Here is a 14,776-nt window from a genome sequence, read left to right as displayed (position 1 = left end):
AAAGTGCTGAGCAGGGAAGTTACGTGTGTAGAGTGGCAGTTTAGAAAGCTAAATCTAGCTGTAATATAAAAGACATACTGAAGGGTAAGAGCAGAAGACAGTGAACTCCTTTAGCCATTGCAACACTCTAATGGAAGATGGTAGAGGCCCAGTGAAGGTGACTATGACCCTGGAGGGAAACGATTAACTGGAAAATCAAAATGCAGAGGATTAAGCCAATACATCTCCACATTCTGGTGATACTTTCTCCCTAATTACCTCTAACACTCAACTACTTTCCATCTCTTCTTCATATACTCTAATCTAGACAACTATAGCATCTACCTAAAGCGTGTTATGCTCTCTACCCTCCAGTTCTTCCCCAAAATGCTGCCAGCTTGACCTTTTAAAAACAAGAATAAAAATATGGATATTCTCTAGCTTGAAAGTCTACAATGGCTCTATTAGTATTACCTATAACACAATGTAAACTCTAACCCAGCCTCAAGTGCTTCGGCCCTGCCTGTCTCCATTTCCAGCTCATGCTATTGTTTCTCCTGCTCTCTGAGTTCAAGCAACATTGTTCCAGAAAATTGCTCTAATTTTATTGAGCATGTTATGCTTTTTCCAAAATAGAATCTTGTTCTAAACTAGTTCCCCTCTTTAAAATGCTCCTTTCTCCATCTTTTGCCAAGATAACGTCTCATCCTTTTCATTATGGGTTATAATGCAGGTGAGTGTAATCTTAGTCCCCCTGTAAGCCTGTAAATCTGCAATATTTTAAAGGTCACTAAATAATTTGGAAATTGAATGATGCTAATATTTCTTAAAAAAAAGAATTCTTTTTTGAATTACTATGTTTTGTTACTGAAATTCAAACCACATTTGTTTAACTTCTTTTTTTAAATTATAGTTTTATTTACCACTTCAACTATATTTAGGTAAATAGTTTATGGGCATAAAGTACATTTAAATGCTGAGAAATTATCATCTAACTCCAGAGCTCTTTTCTTTTCCCAAACTGAAATGCTGTATCCACCAAACACTAACCCCCCATTTCTCCTCTCCCGAGCCCAGCCTCTATGAATTAGGCCACCCTAGGTGTCTCATATAAGTGGAATCATGCAGTATGTGTTCTTTTATGATTGATTTATTTCACTTTGCAATAATGTCTTCAAGGTTGACCCATGTTGTAGCTTGTGTTAGAATTCTCTTCCTCTTTAAGGATGGATCATATTCCATTGTATGTATATATCATTTTTTGTTTATCCATTCATCTGTTGATGAACATGGGTGTTGTTCTCACATTTAGAGTATTGTGAATAATGCTGCTATGAACACAGGTGCATCTACTCATGTTCCTAATTTCATTTTTTTATATATTACCAGCAGTGGAATTATGGGATTTCTGTGATAATTTTATGCTTCATGTTTTGAGGAGCTGCTGAACTGTTTTCCACAATGGTTGCACCATTTTACAATCCTGTCAGCAGTGCACAGTGGATCCAATTTCTCCATCTTCTCTTCAATACTTCTTTTCCGTTTTTTTGGTAGCCATCCTAATGAATGTGGAGCCCATACCACATTTTGTAACACAGTTATAAATTTAGGAATTAGAAGTCCCGTCATCTCATTTAGTTCTAGTCTCTTATGTTCCAGAAGAAGCTGAAACCCAGAATGTTAAGTGACTTATCCCATGTCACCTATCAGAATGGGGCTAGAACCATAGAACCTTGCCTATGCTTTATGGAGCCTTTTAGACATGGTACACAACACTAGGGGAAAAAAAGCACTTAAGCATCAGACTTGGGAATACATCAGAAGTGAAATAAAATCTTATGTGAAATTGAGATAGCAGTCTGACTTTGTACTCTCCTACCTTACGAAGTTAGACTGGCACCAGAAAAGTTGGTGAACCTCCAGAGCTTCAGTTTCCTGATCTATCAGATGCACATAATAATACTTGCCTTGTAGAAATTTTGAAAAGATTAAATTAAATTATTCAAAATCCTATATAGTCCTGAAGCTATTTAGACATTGAAAAAATATTCCTTTCCCCGCCAACATCTAGCATAATTTAGGATACATGTTAGGTGCTAAACCAACACTTACTAATTTGACTTGCTTTGACAACAGAGTCTAAAACTGCTTTAGGCTTCAGATTTCTTCTGGCAATTTATTTCCAATTTAGGGTGGGTGCTAACAAAAGGTCAGAGGAACAACAAAAGCAGATGGTCTTCCTGAAGCGTGTGCCAAAAGGATTTGTGAGTGTCTTGGGGTGACGTCTCCACCCATCGCAAGGCTTGGAGGCTCAAGGGCAGATCCCCAACATTGTACTGGTCCCTTCCTGAGCACTCCCTGGTGCAGACTCCAAGTCTGACAAGGAAAATGTGCTGTGATCATCGTACGGGGGACAGAGCAGCTGCTCCAAGGTGCAGTCTATTGTCAAGGTCCTCCTGGTAACAAAAAGAGGAAAAGGTCTATCAAAGCATTTCCTGCCCGCAGGAGCCACGTGCTTCCATTAATTCTTTTCCCTGAGTCAGTCTGTCTCCCTCAGCCATGTCTCTCCATGTCCACTGTCCAAGGAAAAGAAAAGGCATTTTTAGCAGTTGATTTAAAAACCTTTCCACAAAGTGAGGTTAACAAGAGGAACAAGTTCAGATATTCAGTGGCATGCATCTATATATTTCATAAGGAAGCTGGCACTAAGAAAAGGTGGTTTATGGCAGTTATGATTTTTCAGAAATCTGCTCATGCCTTTCAACTGCTTTGGCACCGCTGTAGGTACCTGAGGATAAGAGAGACGTCTCCGCCATTCCTGCACCATCCATAAATTACAGAAAAACCACAGTAAATATTCTCTGAATATTACATTAGTAACATTCACACATTACAGAAAAAATTAGCTACTGATGGGAGTGAGTAAAACAGTATTTCTGAATGAGTGACTGAGTTTGGCGAATCAAATTTGCTAGCCATAGGAGTCAATAAGAACATATTTCTGAATGAGTGACTGAGTTTCATGAACTAATCTGCGTCTTAGCTCAGGGAAGAAGGCCTGGAGTGTGACTCTCATGAATAAGGTAAAATGTGGTCATTTATAATGTACCCTGTTCCAGAAAAGATAACGTCACAAAGAAAGAGGATGGTGAGCATGGTGTCTACAGAGTAAAGAGAAAGATAGAATTTGACAAATGCTTATCCAGCACTGTTATGATGACAGCCTCTAAGTGCTAATATGGCAGATAGCAAAAAACGGTGGAAGAGAGTCGAGATGCCCTGGCTGGCCAATGACCTGCCAATCGGACAGATGAGTGAAGTCATCCTATGTCACCCAGCTACCAACTGACCACACATGTCTGAGGGAGCTCAGCAGACAATGGCCCTGGCCAGAAGAACCCAAGCTAACCCACAGAATCATGAGTTAAATTGAATGCTTGTCATTTTAAGTTGCTAAGTATTGGGGCAGCTTGTCATGCAGCAATGTTGTAGTGGTCAGTAGCTAAGAGGTCTGTGCTGTGAAGCTAATCCTTCAAACCTTGCCAAAGCCAGGGAGAAATCGTCTTCAAGACTCTTGATCTTGCTTGGCTTTCACTTATAAATTTTCCTCCTCCTTGGCACTTAAATTTTTCCCATGGATGAATAAATTAATGGTGCTAAGTTATTTATTTATTTATTTATTTATTTATTTATTATGTTTTGAGACAGGGTCTCACTCTGTCACACAGACTGGAGTGCAGTGGCATGGTCCTGGCTCACTGCAGCCTCAAGTTCCTGGGCTCAGGCAATCCTCCCATCTCAGCCAGGCCCCCAAGTAGCTGGGACCATAGGCACGTGGCACCACACCCAGCTAATTTTAATTTTTTTTGTAGAGATGAAGTCTTGCTATGTTACCCAGGTTGGCCTTAAACTCCTAGGCTCAAGAAATCCTCCCACCTTGGTCTCCCAAAGTACAGAGGTTACAAGTGTGAGCCACCAAGCCTGGTCCTTATTCATGTTGCAGGCTGTGAGTTTAGCTGGCATAAGTAAGTCTTCCCATCTCTCAACCATGGTGCCTAGAGTATTGAATTTCTGGTGTTTCTTAGCTGAAAAGCAGAGTTTTGAGTGGTTATGCCTCTGGTATGCACTTGTCCTGCCCAAGCAACCAGCTCTATCTTATTTGTGTGGAATTTTTACAAACCTCTCTAATAGCAAAAATGAGCCCCTAAAATTGAAAGAGAAAAACTTAACCAGTCTCTTATACCAATTTAAAATTTTTTAAAGGTATAAAGGAATAGTAACTGAAATACTTATGAAATCTATTCAATATATACAGAATCCTGGTTTTGACGTCCCTCAAGGATGATGGAGAGTCCACATGCCAGGCTAGATAATCACTGAAGAATCCCAGGCCTCTTTGATCCTGTAAACAAGGTGAGGATGTAGGTATCTTCATCTTCCAAAAATACGTAGAATGAAATGACGACACTGGCTTACGTCTACTCAGTGCGATCATGTGATCATTAACAATGAAAAGTTAAAAACTAGACATTCAGATTGTTATTTTGGCTGCATGCTATCCCACCCTTGCTTGGCTAATTTATTTTAGTCAATTGATTTTATGAAGTTATTTTTCTGTGTCAAAGTAACAGGGTCTTCGGAGTTGATATGATATATATTTAGCAATTTTTTTTCAAATTGAAATTAGATAATAGTCAATGGCATTTGATCTCCAACAACATCGTGCAGGGCTCTCTCTATTCCACCAAGATACCCACACTTCTTGAGTGCAGATTATGAAGTCTGCTAAACCCATTCTATTCATGCTGAAATTCTTACTATATAAGGTAAGATAGATAGAATTATTTTCGTGACCAGCACAGCTTTTTTCCTCGTGTATCACTTGGAGATTTTAAACCTTCAGAGAATTGCTCCCTTCCCTCCTTTCACTCACCCAAATGAAATGCCCAGCACTGTGACATATGACCCTGAAGCTGGAAGGAGAATAGGAGAAAACAATACGAGAACTTGTTCACTTCCACTGAACATTTGAAGCCATTCCTGTATAATGAAAAGCAAACAAAGTTTTTAGAGGCAGAAATGCACCATTGCACAATGCCATTTCGACATGGCTCTTTCAGCATGAACTGTGGTTCATCCCCGGGTTCAGCTATTTAATACTAATGGAACACTGTTGACTTAGCCCTCCTTAGAGATGCTGAAGAGACAAAAAGGGTATAGATGCTGATTTCAGAGGTTAATAAACAAATACCTTATTTTTAAGGGATATTTTTGTGTTCATGTTCAAAAAACACTTATGAGGAACTTACCCCATACCAGAGTCTGTGCAAGAAGTTTGTAGCATTCAACCATGAGTAAAGTGCTCTCCTGGTCCCCAAGGGCCTTACCCTCACAGATATCATACTTAACTTGTGGGTGTTTTCACATATGTTGCCTTACGTTATGCTTACAACAAGCAAGAGAAAGAAATGCAAAGGTGTTATGAGCTGACCTCTGTTCCCCCAACCAAAATTTACATGTTGCGGTCTTAATCCCCAGTACTTCAGAATGCAACTGCATTTAGAGACAGGGCCTTGAAAGAGGTATGTAAGTTAGACTAGCGTATTTAAAGTGGGCCCTAATTCAATGGAACTAGTGCCCTTATAAGAAGAGGAGATTAGGATACAGACACACACAGAGGGAAGACCATGTGAAGACGCAGGGAGAAGATGGCCATGTACAAGCCAAGAAGAAACCAGCTCAGCTGACAGCTTGATCTCAGACTTTCCCCCTTCAGAACTGTGAAGAGGTAAGTTTCTGTTGTTTAAGCCACCCAACCGGTGGTACCTTGTTACAGAAATCTTAGTAAACTAATTCAGAAGGTATTATTATCCCTATTTTATAACTGTTAAAGTGAGGTTATAAGACATTAAGTAATTTACTCAAAATTTGCACATACCTCATAAATGGCTGAGGCAGGATTAGAATCCAGGTCTTCATAAACCCTATAAACTCCTCTACTGATCTTTCTACTGCCTACCACGCTGTACACACATCGAACTATCCCACTATCTAACAGCCAAGACCAGGGCTAGGAAAAATTAAGATGTTTTTCTTCAGTGAACTACCACCTTTGCTTGTTTTCTTCCTTATCAATTTCAGATGTTCTCTATCCTTGGTTTCAATCTTTCTGTTCTTCTGCCACTCTCCCTTTATGATTAAAACCACATGATCTCAGTGGAAGATATTTGTTGTTAGGAAGAAAGTATTTTGTTAAATGCTGGTATTCTAGTTTATAGAAGTGACTGCTAGTGATAAGTGCTACCCATTCTTTTTTTTTTTTTTTTTTTTTGACAGAGTCTCACGCTGTTGCCCAGGCTGGAGTTCAGTGGTGCAATCACAGCTCACTGCAGTCTTGACCTCCCAGGATCAAGGAATCCTCCCACCTCAGCCTCACCATGCTTGTATTTTTTTGTAGACAGGGTTTTGTCATGTTGCCCTGGCTGGTCTTGAACTCGTGAGCTTGAGTGATCCTCCTGCCTTGGCCTCCCAAAGTGCTGGGATTACAAGCATGAGTCATCATGCCCAGCCTAATTCTTACTTTTTAAAAGATAAATTTCTCTGGACTAAGAAATGAATCTCCAGAATAGCAGGCAGGTGGTAAATATATTTAGGGGGAGATAGCCCTTACATTCTTTGGGAAAATGTGTTTTCATTGATGTAACTGTATGCTTTATGGGAGCTTAATGGGAGTTAGATAATGATATGATCATTCTGAGTTGGTAAGATTTCTTAAAACAAATACAATTTAGAGTAAAATAAAAATAATGGTATTATTTGAATTAGAGATAATAGGAATAAGGTATTCCACAATAAAGTCCTAGTCACATTTTGCTGCAATTGTTCAGTCCGAAAGGTATCGAGGCCTGCAATATGACTGGGGACACATGGATGAACTGAAATGAGCCATGTCCTCACGCCGTGCAGTTTGTGATTTTAATCTGGGTCAGTGCTTCTCAATATGACTGAGCAGCAAAATCACCTGGGGAGTGATTGAAGCATGGAGCTAGCAGGTATCCAGCCCCAGAAACTCTGAATCACTAAGTCCAAAGGCCTGGATTTTTAAAAGTCCCCAAGGAGACTGTGATAAGAGTAGGCCTGGAAACAGTTGCACTGCCCTAGGTATTCTGCAATGTCGGGGGAAGATGGTCCTCACACACAGCATTTCAGACACTGTGGCTGCCAGTACACTTCAGGATCCCTGGGCTTCTCTGGAATCTTTCAGATGATAAAACCTGGGCATAAATAATGAACACAGACAAATTGCAAAAAAATTAAAAGGAAAGGTAGTGGTAAGAAACAGAAGCTTTCTTTCTGGTCAAACATACATTTATCAGGGTAGATAAATATCAGACCGAAATTCAAGACAGAAAAATCCCAGGATGAACTAATAAACAAAAATACATACTGTAATTATTCTCCTCAAAATATATTTATTTTTGGAGGGTATCTGTATTAGTCTGTTTTTACACTACTATAAAGATACTACCTGAGACTGGATAATTTATAAACAAAAGAGGTTTAATTGACTCACAGTTCCACATGGCTGGGGAGGCCTCAGGAAACTTACAATCATGGCAGAAGGTGAAAGGGAAGCAAGGCACGTCTTACATGGTGGCAGGAGAGAGAGAGGTCAGGGAAACTGCCACTTTTAAACCATCAGCTCTCATGAAAACGCTCTCGCTATCACAAGAACAGCATTGGGGAAACCCTCTCCATGATCCAATCACCTTCCACAGGTCCCTCCCTCAACATGTGGGGTTACAATTTAAGAGGAGATTTGGGTGGGGACACAGAGCCAAACCCTATCAGTATCATTTTCAATTAATGACAGAATTAATACGGTAAGACAAATTCTAACTAATGCCATGAAATCAAACCGTCTTTGTTGGTCTTTATATTGTGAAGTGCTACCAACAGAAGAGCCAATGTAACATAAGAAATAGTTCCATATATCTCATGTTCTTTGTAGTTGACTGTAGAGCTTTGTACAAATACCTAGTCCTAAAAACAATGCCTGGAGAGTTTGGGATCAAGAATTTCTATTTTTAAAACTTTACAGATGAATACAATTCTCACCAACAGTGGAGACTGTCTCATTGACTCTGTCATTGCTTGGCTATGGAAGAGATAACCAAATATTGACAGCCAGCCAGCCCTGGCACAGGCACCAACCACCCAGAATGGAGGCAGGCTATTAAAAAGCACAGGTATATGCACAAAAAGTAATTTTCCTCACATTGTGCCTTCAGCAACCACTGGCTAAATATGAAAACTTTTACATAAGGCCTTTATCATACTTAAGAGAAATTCCTATCATATATGGAATACCAACTGGTCCAGAAAAAAAATCCCATCACGTAAAATGGCACAGTTGCTATTTCCCATTGATGTAGAATATAAGAGCTGATAAAGGTCACAGACATCATCCATCTGGTCTAGCTGTTTTTTTCCCCTTACAGATGAAACCCAGAGATAAAAAAGGAATTTGTCTAAGTCAGGGTCGGGAAAAACCCCAGAATTCCAGGCTCAGTCTGGGGTTGTTTGCTCAACACGATGCTATTGTCCACAGATGAGGAAAAAAAAACTCAGGGAAAAAAGCTGATATGCTCCTGGTAGGACTATGTATCTCTAGTGTGTGTGTGTGCGCGCATGCATGACTGTGCGTGTGTGTGCACATGTGTGCATATGTGTGTGCATGAGTATGTGCATATGTATGTGTGTGTGTGTGTTCTTGCTTTTGTGTGTGTAAGGAGTACAGAGGGGAGAAAGCAGCTACACTAAAAGTCTTCTGATTACTCATCCACTTTTAATTGAAACAACAACAACAACAACACTGCTAAACCTTATTGGGACAGGATGCTTATTTCCAAAGCTCTGTAACATAGTTTTGCCAATACTTTGCTGAACCATATCCACTGTCAGTGTGTATAGACATTGAAATAGAACACATTTGCGTTACCCATGATAATCACTTAAAATATCTGGAAACTGTTTGCAGAAGAGTTTTTCAAGAGAAAAAGAGCTTATAACCATTTATTTATAATACTTGTTAAATAATAAGACTCATTATATGGATCAGGTGTAGTCACAATTTCTTAAATATTTAATTAGGCAATATATTAGTTGCTGTTTCCACAACCTGGCCTCACGATGCTTTTCTTCATAATCTTTTACTTCTGTTTTGTCTTCAGCTGCCACATTGCTGCCCATTGTTATTGAACTGCAACCTCTACAGCTTTTCATTCAGTGTGAGGCTACAGAGTTCTGCAGAATCTAAGTCCAACTGCTAGATGGTGGATTATTTTTCAAGCTATTAACTGTATCTTTTCCTAGGACTCAATACACAATAGCTAGACAGTAAATGTTACCTATCTATTTAAAGCTCTTAATGTTTCTCTATTACCTCCAGAATAAAATTAATACTTACACTTGTCATTTAAGGCCCAGCTGCCTTTCTTTTTTTCAAGATGGAGTCTCACTCTGTAGCCCAGGCTGGAGTACAGTGGCGCGATCTTGGCTCACTGCAGCTTCCGCCTCCCAGGTTCAAGTGATTCTCATGCCTCAGCCTCTCAAGTAGCTAGGATTACAGGCACGCACCACCACACCCTGCTAATTTTGGTGTTTTTTAGTAGTTTAGTAGAGACAGGGTTTCATCATGTTGGCAAGGCTGGTCTTGAAGTCCTGACCACAAGTGATCTGCCTGCCTCATGCTCCCAAAGTGCTGGGATTACAGGCATCAGCCACCGTACCTGGCCCTGGCTGCCTTTCTAATTATTAGTTGGAAATCCTTAGGCCTCTAGTCAGATTGAACTGCCTGGAGATTTTCAAACACTTTTTCCTGCCTCCTTGTCTTTGCAAATGCTATAGGCATAGACTGAAATAAATTTTTTTCTCTCAACTCCCCCAACTCCTACTTTCAAACGGGGAAAATTCTCTGTGGAATTTGCTAGGGTCTCCTCCAACTGGGTTAGGCCTACTCCAATTCTCCTGCTACTCCCCAAACACACATTCAGACATATAGACACGCACACACACACACATGCACAAGCACACACGCACACACAATACAAACACACGCATGCACACACACACACAATTCCTGCCTTATGCTTCCAGAGCGTTCTGTCTAAACTCCCATCACACTTCTCACTGTGTGATACCCTTTTAAAAACCTTCTCTGTTCTTCTGATATGGAGAACCAGGATCCATCCTGGCCATGGAGGCTCCCACATACGGGTGCTTACTATATTTTTGTTTCGTGAATGGGTAAGATACAAATGCTGCCCTGCCCCCCACATCCCCAAGGTGTGAGACCAGGAGTTCACTAAATAATCTGTTCTGCTGGGAATTCATACAGGCTGTGCTGAGAAACCCTCACGTGGAGTATAGAAAGGTCAATGAAATACTCTGAAAAAACATACGATCCCCAGACCATGGCTTCATTATCAGTTTACTAGTAGATGAAACTTTTCCAAGGGAATGTCAATTGCATACCCTGGTTGCCCTCTGATGATGAGAAAAACATAGTCAATCATATACCCTGGACCCCTTTCTCAGAAAACCCTCTCTACTGGACAAGCCCTCCTTTGCTGTGGGCCAAGGGATGAACTGAATGAATAAAATATTGAACCCATGGTTTCTGAGTTCCCTCAACGAACGAACTAAGACTCAACGCCTTGACTGCCTAGAAGAGAGCTTACATGTGACCTTGTGTTCCAGGGTGCTAATACAAGTGTTATTTTAACCGCAGCCTTGAAAGCCTATATCTAAGCACATCCTTAATACAATTAAAACTATTAAACTAAGACGCTCTCCCAAGGTAGCACATGTAACAAATAAATAGACAAACATGCCCAGATCAGATAAAAGTGATTTTTCAGAGGCCAGGCTTTCCTGTCTTCAAGACTGTCTAACATAGAAGTAATCGTTACTTAAAAGAAAAAGAGAAGCTTGATTTCTCCTAAAGAACCAGTATAGCCTAGTGGCTAGGAATGAAGGCCAGAGTTCCTGGATTTGATTTCTGGAGTTATTAGCTGTGTGTCTTGACCAGGTTACTGCACCTCTCTGTGCTTCAGTTTTGTTACTAGATTACACACACACATGCCCTTAGTATTTATGTCATGGCACTAATTAAGTGATGTATTAATAATACACACAAAAAAACACTTAGAAAATTGTCTGACTAATAGTAAACACTCAGTGAAAGTTATTATTATGATCTAAAGATACAAACATGATTAATGAGCTATTTAATCTTTGCTGCTTTTATTTCTTCAATTACAGTGAGATGTCCTGAGATATATTTGCTTATCCTCGTGCCATAAATTTCTAAATTGAACTAATCCTCCCTGTTCTAATGATGTTTATTTTCACCTCACATTAAATAATAAATGTATTATGAAGCTAAAAATCATCCTTATGCAATTAAATTGATTCCAACTTTTGTTCTCCACGAATGGAAAAGACAACATGTTTGTGATAATCCAGTGGATGTGTTTTTATTCTCCATACCATTTGGAGTGCATCTAAATTGCTTTTTAATTTGTCTCCCATGTTACAGCCTTGAAATCAGAAAATAACGTAATATACCATAAGAAAACAATTTAATACATGCTAATGTGAAGAGGAGATGATATACTTTGTACCCTGTTGAAAACAACAGTGGCAGAGTAAATAGTTCTGAGTATGTATAATACACTTAACCCTTGAACTACATTTAACATCCAAGAGGTGCTTCCATTTTGGAATAGAAAATAAAAAATTTCACTGATGGGCCCTATCAGGAGAAGGAAGTTATTTCTCGCATATGCAGCGAACATTAAGAAAGCTCAGTTCACCAGGATGGGAAAGTAGGGTCGTGGAGCAGGGGGCCTCTTTATAGCCTTCTCTTTCATCCTCCCCGAACGCAACACAGGGAAATTTCTGTGGCATTGTCTAGGACGTCCCCAGGCTGGGTTAGGCTTCCTCCAATTCTCCTGCTACTCCCCAAACCCTTCTTTTGTTTATAACTTTTTTTGGAGTTATGGCTGTCTCTATAAATCTCATGAAAATTATCAATATTCCTCCTAGTAAAATGCACGCACACACACACACACACACGATTTTGCAAATTAACGCATCATCTTCCTGAATGATCTCTTGGAAAGAGCTCCTTTTTAATAAAGTGGTTTGCATTATCTTCAGTGAATGAGTAAATTATTTTGAACGTAGAATTTCAAAAATCTATTTGAACATAGAATTTGCCATTTGATTTTCTTTTTAAAAACATAGTATTTATAATCCTGACATGTAACCCTCCCAGCAGATCTGAGGTAGTTCATTTGTTTTGACTTATTGCAATCGGCATTTTGAAAAACACTTTAGGTGTTTCTAAAATGCTTAACTTCTGGAAAAGTTTTATTTCTTTTTGTTAGGAAAGCATAGCAAGCATTTATGTATGCTGTCCTAGAGACATTTGGTTATAATTTTAATGGGAAATAAGCAAAGAGATAATATTATTTCTCTATTTGTTCCTATTAACACACAGAATCTTGGTCAACATTCAGACTCTAAACCCAAAACATATTGCTTGGGAGAAATAGATGTACACATGTACATAGCTACTGTAATCATAGAAGACATTTTTCAAAAGTATGAAGAGAAAGAAGTCTTTTAAAACTCATCCTTAATGGATACATAAATAGCAATGCCAAGGAGTCAATCTATCAATTTCTATATCTATATTTTATATTTTAAGATTGAGACAGAGAAATTTCCCAGGTATTTGATGTAAGAATTTGTTTTGAAAAAGTTTGGTAATTAACATAAAGCTACTCTAAAATTAACTTTTATTGTTAGAGACACACCTTTAGAAAAGTTTGTAACTATCAACATTTACCATCTTATTTTTTCCTTTGAGACCAAACATCACAGACCAAAAGCCACAAAGTTGATAATAATTTATTATTGTTGCATGACATTTGCCAGTAAAATAAATTATAGAAACTATAGTGTCTTTATAAACTATTTAGTATATCATATTCACTTTCTAATGCTTACTGCAGTAACTGTATGAAATTTAATTAGATTACATTTTAGCATTAGTCAGAAGATTTAAAAACTATATAAAATGTTTTCACAGTACTTTGGATTTATAAAAGACCCCATTATTTTAACTTTTGTGCAACCTGTTTGAAGTGTATAAAAAAACCTTTTACAAACCAAAAGGTGGCGTATGGTTTTACAGAGCTGCTGAAGACATCTTACTTTCTTGAATTTGTGCTTAACATCCACGTGGTGCACTTTTTCAGGCATTGTAATAAGTGCAAATAAGTAATCAATTATTGATTTCTAAAAATCTATACCAATAGACAACATTTAGGCTTGGCAACATTTTGAACATTCAGATATAAAAATTCAGTAAACAATTTATGCTCGGTATTTTCTCTCCCTGTCCTCCCTCTCCCTCCTCCCTTCCCCTATCTATTTGTTAAAAAAAAAAAAAAAGAAGTTCAGCTTAAATTTAAGTCCTAGGGCCTGACAAAGTGACCCTGGATATATGTCATCTCCAGCCATCTGTTTCCTTTAGTTCTCATTACGTCTGTCCAGGCTCTTCTATCAGCATCAATCCTTTCCTGCAGGGACAGGAGAGTTTTCACATCCTTGCTGAAAGCATTTTGTTCTCCACTGTAACAGCATGGGGCGTGACATTGTTTGGAGTCTTTGTAACCAGTCTGTTCAGTCCTGGTCCCTTTCCAGTCCCGGTCCCTTTCCAGCCTCTGGAGTTCTGACAGAAGAGAAGCTTGCAAGGTAGCAGCAAAATGCTGCATCTGTTAGAATCTCACAAACTCACTTGGTCTTTGAATGTCCGTTCTTGGATAACGTCCTTATCCATTCTCTTCTCCTCAGTGAACTTTGATGGAATATTTCCTCAGATTCAGAAACTGGAAAAGCTTGTCTTTTGTCCTCTTCTTCAAGGCCATCAGGGCACGTGTTTTCTCCTCCACATCTTGATCTATGGCAAAAATGATCTTGGCTCTCTCCTCTGCTTTCTTGTCTCCAGAGTTTCTGAAGAGCCTTTGTAGTGATTCTTGGTCTATGTTTTCAAAGATGTTGCCCACGGCTTTCTTACGAGAGGCTGTGTCGAAGTGGTAGCCGTGGATGGACGGGCTGACTCGTAGCGACGTGGACATGATGATGGCTTGGTGGCTTCGCTTTGCTTTCATCGATGTGGGGATCTTCCGGAATTCAGCTCCCAGGCTTTCCAGAGAGTCTGTAGTGAAATCATTCTGGGACTGCTATTTAAAGTGTGAACAAAAGCTCCAGGCTCAAATTACACTGGTGACATCAGAGTGATCTCAAGGAAGAATAATCACAGAAAGGCTTAACAGTTGAGTTGCCAATATCCTGTCCTTGTGTAAAACGTTACTAAAAGCTGTGTTCAGTGATTAGGGGCAGGACTGTGAGTATTCATTTTACTTCTTATGTGGCAGTAGGATAATATAGACCTGGGCCTTCCTTTAAGAAAATAGCTGAAGACAGGAAAATACAAAGATAAGACATAAACAAGGTTGCTTAGACTCTCAAATCTTCCCAAACGACAGTTAGAACAAGGGGTTCTGCTAACCACAGGAAAGCTTTCATTCCCAGAGAAGTAATTAAAGTGCACTGCAAACACTTGGCAGTCCACATCAGTGCCCTTTGGACGTCCATATCAGGGGCAACTCCAGAGCTACTGAGAAAAAGTTGAGTAATCAAGGATAATAATTTGGCACGT

The 14,776-nt window shown here is 39.2% G+C and overlaps 1 protein-coding gene across 1 annotated transcript; it reads right to left on the bottom strand.

The window, feature by feature from the left end:
* Nucleotides 1–12,944: 12,944 nt before the first annotated feature.
* Nucleotides 12,945–14,295, bottom strand: TCIM (transcriptional and immune response regulator). The gene has a single exon (XM_007962264.3). It carries the CDS (start codon nt 14,223–14,225, stop codon nt 13,905–13,907), a length of 321 nt encoding a protein of 106 aa, XP_007960455.1. The 5' UTR covers nt 14,226–14,295; the 3' UTR covers nt 12,945–13,904.
* Nucleotides 14,296–14,776: the final 481 nt, after the last annotated feature.

Source organism: Chlorocebus sabaeus, chromosome 8, assembly GCF_047675955.1.
Source record: "Chlorocebus sabaeus isolate Y175 chromosome 8, mChlSab1.0.hap1, whole genome shotgun sequence".
Classification (NCBI taxonomy): domain Eukaryota; kingdom Metazoa; phylum Chordata; class Mammalia; order Primates; family Cercopithecidae; genus Chlorocebus; species Chlorocebus sabaeus.
This window is presented reverse-complemented; position numbering and strand designations above follow the sequence as displayed.